Source organism: Benincasa hispida, chromosome 4 (assembly GCF_009727055.1).
Source record: "Benincasa hispida cultivar B227 chromosome 4, ASM972705v1, whole genome shotgun sequence".
Taxonomy (NCBI): Eukaryota; Viridiplantae; Streptophyta; class Magnoliopsida; order Cucurbitales; family Cucurbitaceae; genus Benincasa; species Benincasa hispida.
The window spans coordinates 9,148,526-9,164,650 of record NC_052352.1 but is presented as its reverse complement, the minus strand read 5'-3'; the positions used below and the strand labels follow the sequence as shown (position 1 = coordinate 9,164,650).

Below are 16,125 nucleotides of genomic sequence, written 5' to 3'. Positions count from 1 at the left end.
TCTCAAAGCAACCTAATTTCTTTTTCTTTTAACAAAACTTCCCTTTAGTTATGTTAGTGAGAAAACCGGTTCCTTTTTTTGACAAACATTTGTTAAAATAGAAGGCTTTTTAGGTTAAAAGTGGCGAGTCTATTGGACACTGAAGTCCACAAGGGCTACCTTCCTTCTTGTTTCTTATCCTTTTTCTTGGATTTCAAACTTCCACTTTTTTCCACCATTAAAAATCAAATTCAAAACGTTAACAAAAATTGACCATTTACAGAAGACTTTCATAAAGTGGAATATCAAACCAATCTCGGGACATGAATTTTTTAATTTTTATTTCAAAAAAAAAAAAAAAAAATCTTTGGGGGATTGTTGTAAATTGTGACATGCATGTATTTTAATGAGAGAATAGAAGTGGTATGTGGGGGCCAATCGTCTTGGAGGGAAAAGTTACATCACCAAATTTGAAAGGGAAAAAAAAAAGTTGAAAAATAGTGAAAAGACATATTAATGTGATTTGTTAGAGTCCATTAATTTCAAATATGATGATGATGATTATAGAAATAAGGAAAATAGGGGTAGCTAGGGCTTCTAAAATAATGGTCAAATTTATCTTTGTCTATTAGCATAATTGACACTTTGTTTTATAATGATGATTATGGGAAATTTTGCTAAATAAGAACAAAACATTGTAGTTTTTGTAATCTGTGTATTCTTCTGTCTTTGTCCATGTTCAAATATAGAGATTACATGCATTTTTTTTAAAATTATTTTAAATAACGAAATTGATAAAATTATTTACAAATAATAGTAAAATATCATAGTTTATAGACGATAAATTACTATTTACGTTTATCATAAAATAAATAGACACAGACAGTAATTTATCATGATCTATCGCAATCTATTAAAAATAAACAATAAAATTTTGTTATATTTATAAAAATTTTGATTCATTTTCCTATATTCGAAAACAACTCTTCTTTTTATTATTATTTTTTAAAATTTCTTTTGTATTTCACCATATTGTTTTTGCTTTATTTACTATGCATGTTACATCTCATATTTTATATGAGCTATCACACTAATCTATGTAGAAAATATTGATTTTTACTCTCAGTTTGTCGAAAACTTTCTTTCTTTTTCTAATTTTTTTTCCTTTAATGGTGTGTGATTGAGATGAGTTGCTAAAGATGGATGCAACACATTTTATCCCTAAGTATAATTAAATATATTTTCCATTTATTTACTTAAATCTTCCAAGAAAAAAAAAATGTAAAAGTTGGAAACAGATGACCTTGATATACTTGTGAATAAAATATTTTGTTATTATATCTTCAAAGAAAAAAATATATAAAATTTGGAAAATTTATTATGTGTTTTGGGATCTTTTAAAATAAAACCACTTCTATAATGAGCATCTACCTTGTTGAGTGATTACAAATTATTAAAATATTTTTCTGAATCTTAACTATTAAATAGCATTTAAAAATATTGGATCAATTTAAAAATTAGGATTGAATTATTTAAACAAGTGACTCTAAAGTGAGTGACTGAAAATTCATAAACTAGGATAGCAAGAGAAGGGGGAAAAAAACATATTTATAACTACAAAATAATCATTACATTTACATGCAATTTCAATTATCTCTTCCTTCAATTTTCTATCCATTTTATCATAGTTTAATTCAAAAATAATTGACATGACTTTTTTCACCTATCTCTACCGTTAATGCACTAAACAAAATCCTCAATCCACACCTTAGCTAAAGTAGCAGTGAAATCCAATTAAAAACAACTAAATAAATAAAATTTGACTTTAAATTAATCCGTCGGTAAGAAAAAGTTAAATCCACAAACTATATATATATATATATACTTCTTTATATACTATTAGTATTGTGATGAGAATGCGTTTGTCAAATAAAAAGGCCTTCATATAAAGGCTAGTGTAATTATTTAAGAAAATAGCAATAAAGGTTAGTCTAAAAGTTTTTAACAGAATTTACAATATACAAAATTAGGTCTAATATTTAACCCATATTTGTGCTACAAACTTGCATTAGGTTTTGTATTTTCCATATCTTAAAATATTTTTGGAAATAAGAGAATTCAAACTTAAACTTTTAATCAAATTATTTTATTTCAATTTGGAATTATGGTAAAATCAATATGTCTATATATATAAAAGAAAATTAAAGGAAAGAAAAGGGTAGCATTATGTATAAGCTATTTCGGCCGTGTGTGTTAGACAGTTTAGTGACTTTTGTGCATGCATGACGCATTAATAAATAGTAAAGTAAGATGCATGATGCATAATTAAATAAAAATACATAATAAACATTATTTTGATATTAATGGAGCCTTTTTTTTTCCTTTAATATTGAAAAAGATAATTAGGATGAGATTCTGAAATGATTATCTGGGGTATTTTTGTTTTTAAGTAGGCGCATATTAGAAATTGGAAAGTTTAGCTTCGAAAAAAAAAGGAAGAAAAAAACCAGCTGTGTACAAGTGTAATGATTACAAGAGGAAGGACTTTAGCTTTGATAAATATATATATACATATTTTAATATAAGAGGAAGAATAAAGAGACTTTAGCCAATTGATCAATCAAGTAGATCGTGCTAGATTCTTGTGGGCCACGTGTCTAATCTCAATTTTTTTTAGATAAATATCTTTTTCGGTCTTTAAATTGATTTTGTATCTAATTTCTATTTAATCGGTAGGTTTCAAAATATTATACATTTAGTTCTTAATTTTGAGTTTGATTTCACTTTAGTCTCTAGGCTTCAAAATGTTACAATTTTACCTTTGACATTTGAGTTTTACTTCAATTTGGTCCCTTATATTTCAAGATTTATACTTTTCACCTCGATTTTTCTCTAAATACTCAATTTCTGTATTTAGAGTTAATTTATGCTAACAAATTAAAAATCGTTAAAAAGAATTATAATTGATTAAATTTCACTATTTTTATCACTTTTAAAACTAAACATAAAATTTCACTTCATAATTGTTTTTAACTAATTAATAGAAATCGACTTCAATTATTAAAAGTGAGTATTTAATGAAAAATTGATGTTAAAAAATATAAAATCTTGAAACCAAGAACCAAACTGGAACATAACTCAGATCGCAAAGGTAAAATTGTAACATTTTGAAACTTATGGACTAAATTGAAACAAAACTCAACACGTTGTTGAAGGAGGGGCGGATCGCTCCTAAATGCAGCCGCCTTTCTTACCTGGTGTGATTCAATCTTTCAGCTCAAACTTTTCTACCTACTATTGGATTTGAACCAATGACTCCCGCGAAAGTCTCGTTTCGTGTCGAAGCAAACTCTCCAAATTTATGAGAGTCCTCTCACTACCAACCAGCAGACATCATCTGGCTGGGTCTGCATTGGGCTTTAGTTAAGCCTACATCCATTTTAGGCCACATAAACTTCTATATTCCACTCGATTTGCCCCATGCTGTCACTCGAAACCAAGCTGCTCAAACTAATGCTAGCTAGGCTGTGACGGCACACGATTCCATGGATAGTTTCATTCGAGGGGGGGGGGGGACTTGTGAAAGAAAGTAAGGAGTAATAAAGAAAAACTTGGTTATGCCGCTAGCTATGCCCTGCTTGGTCCCCCGTCTTCGGTTCGGTATTGCAAAGAAAAGCAAAGTTGTTGTTCTTCTGTCCAATCAAATATCCCGGTCGAATCAGTTTCCCTCTCCGAGGACTCACTGGATGGGTCGGATGGTGGTGGCCCTGTTTGCCAACATTTCAGATAGTTGGTGGATCGGGATAACAACTCATTAGTGGAATGAGGGATCAAGAGATCGCTTAGCCGTTAATTCATTAAGTAGTAGTGAGGCGTCAGAAATCTCCCCAAGAAAAGCTATTCCAACTGAAACTGGATCGCAAGCAGAGGAAAAATTAATGACTAATTGTGTAACATTTTAAAAGCTATGGACCAAATAGAAACTAGAACTAAAACTTAAGAACCAGAAAGTAGTATTCCCTTGATTTTTTTTTTTTTAATAACTTTTTTCTTCAAGTCTCTTTTTGCCCTCAATGTGTGTTTTGAAATAGGTAAAAAATGATAAATCTTGCAATAGAGTATGTATGGTTGCTTAACTCAAGTAATAGTTACTTTCACCTAAATCTAGGCAACATGATCAAAATTTCATCTTTTTTATAACAACTTAAATATTAGTGTATATCCGACCGTCTCGATGTAAGTTTCATTTTGTCCCTCATACGTTTTAAATAATTTCAACCAAATCTCTATGCAATAATATGATAATGATATAGTAGATTAATTATCAGATATGATATATAAATTTACTAAACTCAATTATTTAGAAGATATTGATGTTGTTGCAGTCTTAAAATATATTTGGGAAAAATTTAATATTGATATGCTTTAAGAATGAAATGATATATTTAATTCTTCTTTCTTGGTATCAATGATAATTTGATGATATTAAAAGCTTTTCTTAATTGCTATGGGTAAAATCTTCTAGTGATTTAATTTTTTTATGGTAGGCCAAGCAATCTTTTGCTCGTTTCTTTTCATTCTAGTTTTCAAAAAAATAAAACAATGATCATAATACCAACAACAAAAGGGACAAACAAATGGAAAAAGTAAAAAAGAATATTAGCGATTAAGCTCTAAAAATTGTTAAGAAAATGATTTAAAAGCAACTTTTAATACTATGATAATGATTGGAAAATAAACTTTAATTTGTTAGTCTATTTTATTTGGATAAATTGGCATACCCTTTATTCTTTAAAGATATAAACTATTATACTCTTAAACCTAAATGAATGAATTCATCATGATGTAAAGTGTGCATTCCAATTAAATGTGTCCGTTAAAAATACGCATACACTCCAATAAAGACCTAAAGAAACAACTCTATTCGAAGAAAAATATTTGGTTGCATCTTGTGGTATATCTATATTTGTATAGTTCATCTAATGATTCAATCACGATTTCCTGCGTGACAAATTTTTTCTTTCTTTTTATTAATACTTTTTTTATATGATTGTAAAATATTGCAAGAAGATAGGTGCAGTACCTAAACATTACTCTTTATCTAATTAATCCATTGTCGAAAAAAGATAAATGTACTAAAAAGGAGAGCATAATTCAACTTTCACTTATAAACATGACTTGATGAATTAATTTTTCTTGTAAACTTTTAGTTTCATTCTATTAGATCTTAAATTTAAGCAAGTGATATAATTCTCGTTCTTAATTTAGTTCATGTGTAAGATCAGTTATTGTAAAATTTTCTCAACACAAATTTCAGCAAAAATTCGACATGATATCAGTTATCTTTGAGGTACAATTTTTTTTTTTTTTTTTTTTAATTTTTTTTTTTTTTTTTTTTTGTTAACCATATGTTTTATAATCTAAAAGAATGTTATTTTTAACAAAATTTTCAATTGAACGTTAATTTAGAAAGTAAAATCATTCAATTTAGAAAGTAAACGTTTCAACATTCATTGAGTTAAACTTATTAAAGTACAAAAGTCCATAAATTGAAAATTTAAAAGTAAACAAATAAAACATTTCAAATCGTGTAAAATTCGATATGTGAAAAAAGAAAAGTAATTTAGACTTATGTACGTGTGAGTGTGTGTGCGTGCATAGTTAAATATTTGAAAACTTTAAAAAAAAAAGTGATTTTTCTTAAAATCTAAAAAAAATGCTCTATATACTTTTATTACGTCAAAAGAATAATCGTTAAGGTGTCATCTCATTACACTCGAAGAATATTGCTCTTGAAAAAATATCATGTTAGTTATTCACCAAATGGCTGTCAAGCATCAAGTCACTGATGCATTGGTCAAAATTGAACGTTATGGGGGAATAAAGCCCAAACCAGGATTTGTGGAAGGAAAGAAAAGGCCCAAGCCCATATATGGAGTTTTTTAATTCAAAGATTGGGCCGAAATTCTCGTGGATCTCAAAGCCCATTTTGATTAGCAAGTCTACCCAATTCAATCCACAGCGTTACCCCAATAATAAGGGGGATGACTATGTAACCCACTATATTAGTTTACTTGAGTCTCTGTTCAAAATTTATTTTCAAATTTTGCAATCAACATTTTTATATTTTCAATGTTTTTTTTTATCTTAAATTTAAAAACTAAATTGCAATGTTATGGTAATAATAAAAAACTTATAAAAGTGGATTCACTAGTTTCACACTTCCTCAAATAACAAGGACTAATAAGAAATCATTAAAAAGATTTAATTGATTGAAAATTTCTTTCCATATCTATAAAATAAAGATGTGTTATAACTTTATAATAAAATAATAATAAAAATAACAAAACAACATTATATATATATTCCTCAAGCCCGACAATTAGTTAATCATAGACATGTTTTAGTTAATGGTTCTATAGTGTATACTAAGTTATAAGTGCAAACCCCAAGATATTATTACACTAACCACATGGTTTTTTTTTTTTTTTTTTTTTTTTTTTTTTTTTTTTTTTGTACATTTGGGGTAGGGGAATTATGAACCACAGACCTTGTAATCACTAAGTCACTCATATACAATATTCGTTTTGGCTTTTATAAACTTTTTTTTTTTTTTACTGATTTTGTCTTAGATTATGAAATATGATTGTTAATATTTATTGAATGAAATTTTTTTACCAATCACAAATCGCCATGTCATTTTTCAAATTAACAACGAACTTACAAATCATCAAATTTATGACTAATTAAAGGTTGACATGTGTCCAAATTGAAATTGAAGACATAAGTTGGCAAATTCTAAAGATGGCACATGTTTTCACTAGGACTGTTGGATCGTATACAATAATTTGGTATTAATATTAATATTTGGGTTGAAGTTCAATTAAGGCAAGAAAAAAGAGGAATTGGAATATGTAGGCACAATTGAAGTTTCATTTGTAAATATGTCAAAATCGGAAAATAATAAGATTTTTGGTGAACCACGTGATAGATCTCGTGTGCTATATTTTTTCAAATTCCTATTTTATCCTTAATAGGATCGTTGGTTTTGTGGTTTGTGTTCTTATAAATACACTGTAATTGTTGAAGTTCAAGTAAGGATGTAGTTATGGATATAGTGATTATTGAGGCTTCTATTATCAAATTGCAGTCTAACTAGTTCAATGAAATAACAATTAATGGCCCTCTTCTGATTTTTCTCACCAGATTTGTGTGAAAAGCGTATCAATCAAAAGTATATTTCTACAGTATAGCATATATGGGTTTAAATACAATACCGACGTACTAAATATAGGGCCTAGAGTTATTCTAACCATCTTAGAAACTCTCTAACCAACTAGACTAAGTAAACATAGAGATAATTATACGTTCACACCCTCCCTCGAAATCAACTTGAGTTTGTCGAGCAGCTGGTGTAAGCATCTAGGTGAAAAAGCCTTGGCGAAAATATGGGTTGGTTGCTCAATAGTGGAAACATATCGTAAAAATCAAGTTTTACTCTGGAGATGATGACGAACAAAGTGACAGTCATTCTTAATATGCTTGGTACATTCATGAAAGACATTATTGTGAGCAATTTGGATGGCACTACGATTGTCACAATGAAGGCTAGTCGCAAATTGTTGAGGGACTCCCATATCAACAAGAAGCCAGTGAAGCCATAATAATTCTGGTGTAGCATCAGCCAGGGTGCGATATTCAAACTCCGTACTATAACGAGAGACAACACTTTCTTTCTTACTCCGCCAAGAAATGAGAGAGTCACTGAGGTAGAAATAATAACTCGAGGTAGAGCACCTATCAGTAGGATCACTAGCCCAATCAGTATCAGAGTAGTCGAATAACACCAGGGATGACTGCAAAGAGGACTGAAGTCCATGTCCTAGAATATTCTTGACATAGAGAAGAATACGGAGAATAGCAGTAAAATGAATGGTCCGTAGAGCAGCCATGAACTAACTAACAATGTGAACAACATATGCAATGTCTAGAGAAGTTATTGTCAGATAAATTAGGCTGGCACAAGCTAACTATAGAGACTGATATCTTTAAGCAGAACTCCATCAAATAGAGTCAAGCAAACATTAGGATCAAGCTGTGTTGGTGTTGTAGCAAAATCAGTGATGCCTGAGCGAGCCAATAGATCAGAGGCATATTTCGCTTGAGACAATGAATAACTAGAAAAGCTCAATGATACCTTGAGACCAAAGTAACTAAGTGACCCTAAATCTTTCATCTCAAAGTGCTCTTCAAGATAGCATTGTAGGTCAGAAATAGCTTGAGGATCGTCCCCAGTAATAATCATATCATCAACATACAGGAGAAGAAGAACAATACCATGAGTCGCTCGACGTGTTAAAAACATCGTGTCATGAGGACTGAACGTATATCCATGTTAAACGATGGTGGAACTGAAAGTCGTAAACCAAGCTCACGAAGCCTACTTCAAACCATACAATGCACGACGAAGGAGATACACATTTTGGGATGGGAGAGAAACAATTGGTGGTGGTTGCATGTATACTTCCTCAAATAAGGCCCCATTAAAGAAAGTATTATTAACATCTATCTGAAGAAGAGGTCATTGTTCGGTTGCAGCAATTGCAAAGAAACTCCAAACAGATGTCATCCGTGCTACAGAAGCAAAAGTTTCTTCATAATCGATCCCATACTCTTGAGAATATCATTTCGCCACAAGTTGCACCTTATATCATTCAATAGAACCGTCAGAGTGAGTCTTGATCTTGTAGACCCACTTGCAACCAATGGGTCTTTTACCATGAGGTAAATCAACATAATCCCATGTGTGAATCTTGTCTAAAGCCTAAAGTTCTTCATTCATTGCATGTTGCCACAGAGGGTTAGTACTAGACGCACGAAAAGATGTAGGTTCAAACAATGAAACGATAGTGGAAAAATAGGAAAATTTTCAAAAATGAGGGGGAGATGCCCTTATCTGAGTGGAGTGTCGAACAAGAGAAACAAGATCATGAACAGGTTCAGATTCAACAGGTGAGATAGAAGGCTGATCGGGATCTATAGAGGCTGGTGTAGATTGCTCAAGCTCAGTATCATGAGGGGACTCAGACAAAGGAAAAAGATCAACAGACCCAGCAAAAAGAAAGGGATGAGAACTCGAAAAAAGGCATGAAAGGACGAGAGCTTGAAGAACATAGTATTGTTGGGGTCGATGCCCTAAATCTCGTAGGGTTCTATAGTTTGTAATTGTAATGTACAAACATTTTATTTATGTAATAAATTATTTGATGTTTTATTTCAAAATTTGTTGCATTAACCACAAACCAATAAACTAACATCCAAGGTTATCTTGTAGCTTAAACATATATGTAGAGACATATGTGTGGATCGTGTTGTAAGTGATAATCTAAATGGTTTGTAGTGGATGGATAAGACTGAATACCTTATTCTGGTGACACTACGAGTATGGTCCAGTTTGTAGATGTTATAATTGTTGTAAAGTACTACAAATGATCTAATCCTGATCAATCATGTAGAGACATGAGAGGATATTCTATAAAAAGGAGTTTGTATAAGAATGGACTATGAAATGTTTAGTCTCATTATATAATGTCGTTCATAATAGACTTACATTTCACCAGGATGACCATAGGTAACATGACTTGAGTCTTGAGTAAGTTGTAAACTTCTGCCTACGAAGGCAACCCTTTGATTTGTATGGGTAAGAGTGGCCAAATCGCCGACTGAACAAGTCTACCATTTTGGGGATTTGTCTGATTGGGGAGCTAGGAACACAACTACACAAGAAAGAATTCATTATTTCCCCTATGTCGGGACAAGTAGATAAATTGCTCTCTTAAGGGCTGATTCTTGGACTTGAACAATGTGGCGTCACACCCTTTCTTGGCCCGAAAGAGATTTGGTCATAGTTGGATTATGATTTATTGTTCTAAAGGGATTCATGGTACTTAAGGAGTTAGATGTAACTATTGGGGATGATGCCCTAAACTCTCATTGGGTTCAGTAGTTTGTGAACACAGTTTTGAACTAACGCTTATAATATATAATATATGATATTTTCTTCACTTTTGTCTATGGAACATTGGATGTTTTATTTGCTTCACCACAAACCAATAAACTAAGATCCCTGGTTTTCGTTGTAACTTAAGCATGTATGTGGAGACATACAGGTGGATCATGTCTTAAGTGATAACCAATATGGTATGTAGTATATAGATATAGGAGGGAAACCTCATCCTGGTAACGCTACGGATGCGACCCGCTTTATAGAATAATTACAAGTGTTATGACTGATACAGATGGTCTGATCCTGATCATTCATATAGAGACATGCAAGCGGCGACATCCTATACAAAGAAGTTTGTATAAGGCCGGATCAAAAAGTGTTATAGTCTCGTTATATAAAGCCATTCATGACAGAGACTTCACTTCACTAGGATGACCATAGGTAACATGACGTCAATCCTGAGTGAGTTGGGAACTCTTGCCTTTGAGGGTGGTTCTTTAATTTTCATGGGTGCGAGTGGCCAGATCACTGACTCAAACCTACCACTTTGGGGATTCGTCTGACTTGGAAGCTGGGAACTCAACTACACAAGATGGAATTCACTCCTTCCCTTGAGCATGGGTAAGTAGATAGATTGCTCCCTTAAGGGCTAATTCCGGGGCTTGAGCGATGTGGCACCACACACCTTCTCATGGCCCGAGAGGTGTCCACACATAGTAGGACTATGTTGTATTATTCATTAGAGGGATCAGTGGTACTTAAGAAGTTAGATGTAACTATAGGGGCAAAACGGTAAATTGGCCCAGCTGTACTTATTAGCATCTGAAGGGTTATCGTACTGTTGATTGGTTATATCCGATGGACATATAAATATATCTGTGGTGAGAAGAGTACAGCTGTCGTTCTTTAGTAGAATGCCTAGCAGTTAACGAATGGTAGATTTCGTGGCTAAAGAGATTAGTTAGCTATTCACATACCGTTGGAGCTTCGAGCCATAGATCCATAATGTCCCATTGGTAGCTCAGTGGATTCAAGTTGAGAATCAATTTTTGGGTCAGTTTGAAGTGTTCAAAATTGACAAGATGGAGTTCGAATATATATGATATAATTGAACGGGTCAATTATATATGATATAGTTGACATGATGTATGGGATACATTAATTGGAAGAAAATGATATAAATATGATTTATATCTAGTGGAGGAGAAAAAGGCTATGGTTCATATGTTGCATTTGATGTGATATTAAACCATAGGTTAATGAATATAATATTATTATATTTATATTTAATTTTTGACAATTATAGGATAATTGTTGCTCGGCTTTTTCTTCGTAACCAAATGAGATAGTGGGAGGTTGCATTCAGTTTTTGTAACTGAAGGATAAAATGAAAATTATTTTCATTTCACATAGGATCAGACATTCGCTCACCGGATAGTGTATAATGCCTATCGCATAGCAAATCAAGAGCATACACGACGACTTAACGTTTCTAAACGATCGTAAACACGTGCGCAGTTTACTAAACGATCGCATAGGATTTGCTAAATGATCGTCTAGCTCTTTCTAAACGATCGTGCGTCCGAGCATCTACTAAACGATCGTCTATATGATCGCGTCTCTTTTAACTAAACGATCGTGTACCTCTACCTAAACGATCAAGTATCGTCTATACGATAGACACCTGATATTCTCCCACTTGCTTGGTCGTGGTATACGATTATGCTTTCCTCCTTCCCTCTACCAAATCCAACAGAGTCCACATCTCCTGGATTCTCACACTGAGAATACCGAGGGTTCCAAGTGGTGGTGTCTTCCCTGCCGTGTTTGTGAGGAGGTCGTTCGTGGGTAGACGATTTAGTGGATGATTGTTTGAACGTTCTCAACGAGAGCGAGAGGAGCAGTCCTCGGACGATAACGAGATTTGAGGCAAAGAAGGGTTCTTCAACTAGTATGTATTTCGTTCTCTTGTTGTTTAAAGTTTTAAGCATGCCTGTAATTATTGTTAAAAGCATAATTAGTCTGTTTGATTGTGAATGCAGTAATTCTGTCACAATGAGTTTGGAATGATCTTGCTTCCGCTCAGAGGTACTCTTTCATAAGAGTTCCTTCAATAACTATAGAGGCAAAACGGTAATTTTGGCCTAGTTGTACTTACGAGCAATTTGTGAAGGGTCATCGTATTGTTGATTGGTTATATCCAATGGACACAGAAATATATCTGTAGTGAGAAGAGCGCAACTGTCGATCTTTAGTGGAGTGCCCGATAATTAACGGATAGTAAATAATTTAATTGAAGAATTTAATTCATTATTTACGTACCGTTGGAGCTTCAAGCCATAGGTCCATGAGGTCCCCTTGATAGCTCAACGGGATTTAATGAAAATCGGTTTTTGGATTAATTTGAATTGTTCAAATTAATTGAGGGAATTAATTATATATGATATAATTAAGTTGAATTAATTATATATGATATAATTAAGTTGAATTAATTATATATGATATAATTAAGTTGGAAATAATTATATATGATATAATTAAGTTAAATTAATTATATATGATATAATTGTTATAATGTATTTGATATAAGGTTGTTTTTAAATATAGAAAAATAAACAAAATATTTACAAAATATAGCAAAATTTTAGAACTATCAATGATAGAAGTTGATAGACACTAATAGACTTCTATCAGTGTCTATCAGTGGTATTGATAGACACTGATAGAAGTCTATCATTGATAGTTTCAAATTTTTGTTATATCTTGTAAAATATTTCAACAGTTTTACCATTTGAAATAATTTCTTTTTGATATATTATAATATAAAGTTTATTTGAGAGGAAATAAATATTTGAATATGATTCAAATATTAATTATATGAATTGGATTCATATTATTAAATTTAGTTATAAATGTGATTTATATTAAATGTCAATAGTGAGAGAAAAGAAACTATAGGTTATATTGTATATGATACAATATTAAAATTATAAGTTATATGTTAAATTTGTATAACATATAGTTTAATATATATTATATGATAAGGTAGTTATCATATATATATATATATATATATATTAATTATATTTAATTATTAATGGGACGAACTTACAACTCTTTCCCCCTTTTTCTCTCCCCACTTTTACGTAAGTGGAAACAAGTTTTTCTAATTTAGATAGTTTTCTTCATGCAAACTTGTTGGAATAATACAGAGAAGTGTATGATTTTTTTGAGCCTTCTCTCTTCCTCTCAATTATTCCTTTCCTTCCCTCAAACCTCCAAAATAGCTAGAGCACTCACTCCTCCTAGGTACTCTACCTGAAGATAATGAGGTTGTCGTTCATGGTGGTGTTCGAAGGATTCATTGAAGATCATCTTCAAAGGTAAGGGCTTATGAAACCCTAATCTATTTCTTTATTTTTCATAAGCATGCTATAATTTTTGTATTAAATGTATAATTATTTTTCTTCTCTGTAAAAATTTATGTTTTGTAAAAGAATTGGAATTCGGGAGATCCACTTCCCCTCAATGGTCCCTTCAATGTGGATCCTTTAAGTATGCTCCCGAAAAGTGACATGGCGAGAGATGCTAATATATGAGAAAGAGGATCCCAAAAACAAAAATTTTTGTGTTCAGTTCCTTAGCCAAGGAAGCAACAAAGATGAGCTCCCGATTCTAATTTAGTATGTTCATGTGGATGTAGAAGAACAAAACATGCACAATCAAAGACCTTGAGATTAGAGTAGTCAGGAGGAGTACCATAGAATCTTCAAATAGAGAGATATTTGAAGGACGGAAGAAGGAAGACAATTGATTGTGTATGCAGAGGTAAGAGCAACCTCATCTCAAAATTTCTCTAGACAAGAGGCAGACAGGAGTTGGGCCTGAACAAAGTCTACGATGTGGCGATGTTTACATTCTACTCACTCAATCTGCTGAGAGGTATGAGAACAAGAGCACTGAACAAGACTGCCTTGTTTAAGTGATAACTTATACGATCTATATTAGATGGATAAGGTTGGGTATCTTATCCTGATGACACCACAACTGTGGTCCACTTTTTAATTGTTGAAATTGTTGTAAAGTGTTACGAATGATCTATTCCTGATCATTCACGTGGAGACATGCGAGCGGGGGTATTCTATACAAAGAGTTTGTATAAGACTGAACCACAAAATAAAGTCTCTCTATATAGCACCGTCGTTAGTAAAGACTTACATTTCATCAGGATAACCATAGGTGACTTGACCTATATCCTGAGTGAGTTGTGAACTCTTGCCTATAAAGGCGGTCCTTTGATTTGTATAAGTGAGAATGGCTAGTTTCGCTGACTCAATATGCCTATCGTTTTGGGGATTCGTCTAATTGGGGAGTTGGGAACATAGCTTCACAAGAAGAAATTCACTACTTTTATTCTTAGGGTAAGTAGAGAAATTTCTCCATTAAGGATTGATTCTGAGGCTTGAACAATGTGGCACCACACCCTCTCCTGGCTTGAGAGGGGTTCGGTTATAGTTGGACTATAACTTATTGTTCATTAAAGGGATCGATGATACGTAAAGAGTTAGATGTAACTACAGGGAAAAAATGGTAATTTTGGTCTAGCTATACTTATGAGTAATTTGTGAAGAGTCAATGCACTGTTGATTGGTTATAAACAATGGACACAGAAATATATCTATAGTGCGAAGAGTGTAGTTGTCGGTCTTTAGTAGAGTGACCAACAGTTAATGGAAGTTGATTAATTCAACTAAAGAATTTAATTTATGGATGAAGTACCATTGGAGCTTCAATTTATAGGTCCATAAGGCCCTCACGCTAGCTTGGTTGGGATTAAAGTGAATAAAATTAATTAGGATTAATTTGAATTGTTCAAATTAATAAAGGGAATTAATTATATAATTAAAATTAATTATATGAGATACAAATATTATAATGTTTGTGATACATTATAATATAAAGTTTTATTTGAGAGCAAAATATTTGAATATGATTCAAATATTAATATGAATTTGATTCATATTTAATACTATAGGTTAAATGAGAAAATATTAAACTATAGGTTATATGTTATAGTAGATATAACATATGGTTTTAATGTGTGTGTATATATCTGTCTCTTATACACATCTAGATGTGTATAAGAGACAGAATATAGACTATAGGTTATGTGTTATATTAGATATAACATATGGTTTTAATATATGATATATATAAAAATTAAATTAAATTAAAGGTTAATAATTAAATTACTAGGGAGGGAATTATTTGATAACTTCTTTCCCATTATTTTCTTATTTTAATGTATGAAAGTGGAAATACAAAAGAGATGGAATATGGATAATTTTCTTCTTGCATTTAAAAGGACACAAATTAGAAACAAAAGTTAGTGGTGTTATTTTTATTCTCTACTCTCTCTCAAATTAATCATCATCCCATTCCAAAATTAATCTTGAAACCCACATACTCGCAACGATTCTCAACCTTGAGAGCAACGAGGTTTTCGCGTGGTGGTGTTCGATTGATTGGAAATTTTTTGCTGTGATTTCGTGATCAAAGTTTTTGTTGTGTTCGAGATTCGGAGAGGAGCCGTGAAGAGTTTAGTCTTCAAGGGTATATAATCCTTGGATCTCTTCTTTCTCTTTAATTTCTATACAAAAGCATACTCATTAGATTATGTATATCTTGTTTCCGCCTCTATATTTTCTATATGTTCTGTAAAGAATAAAACCATATCGAGGTCCTAATTATACGACTTTGGTATGATTTCCTTCCAACGTGGATTCACATAGAACATCACACCACCATATGAACATGGTATATAGGATAAATATGAGGCCCAAACTTAGAAGTGTTGCACCCCCTTGAAATGAGTGCATGTACATCACATCTCCTACATGAAGGAACTCTTAATGTAGAGAACCAATGAGCGGAAGCAGATCGTTCCAAACCCCATTGTGAAAGAACAAGACATTTTCAATCAAACACCAACAATTATGCATAACGAGTAAATTACAGTATGCTACAAAAGGTAAAAACAAAGTTATCGAGTAAACATACCCTTGAAGAATCTTTTCTTCTAGTATTTCCTCGATTGAACTCAACAACGCGTCCCACAGCACGAATGCAACATGCCTCTG

General features: G+C 32.1%; 1 protein-coding gene across 1 annotated transcript; it reads right to left on the bottom strand.

Annotated features, from left to right (window-relative positions):
- Positions 1–7,466: 7,466 nt before the first annotated feature.
- On the bottom strand, positions 7,467–7,931 carry LOC120076057 (secreted RxLR effector protein 161-like). The gene has a single exon (XM_039029838.1). It carries the CDS (start codon positions 7,929–7,931, stop codon positions 7,467–7,469), a length of 465 nt encoding a protein of 154 aa, XP_038885766.1.
- Between the last annotated feature and the right edge of the window lie 8,194 nt (positions 7,932–16,125).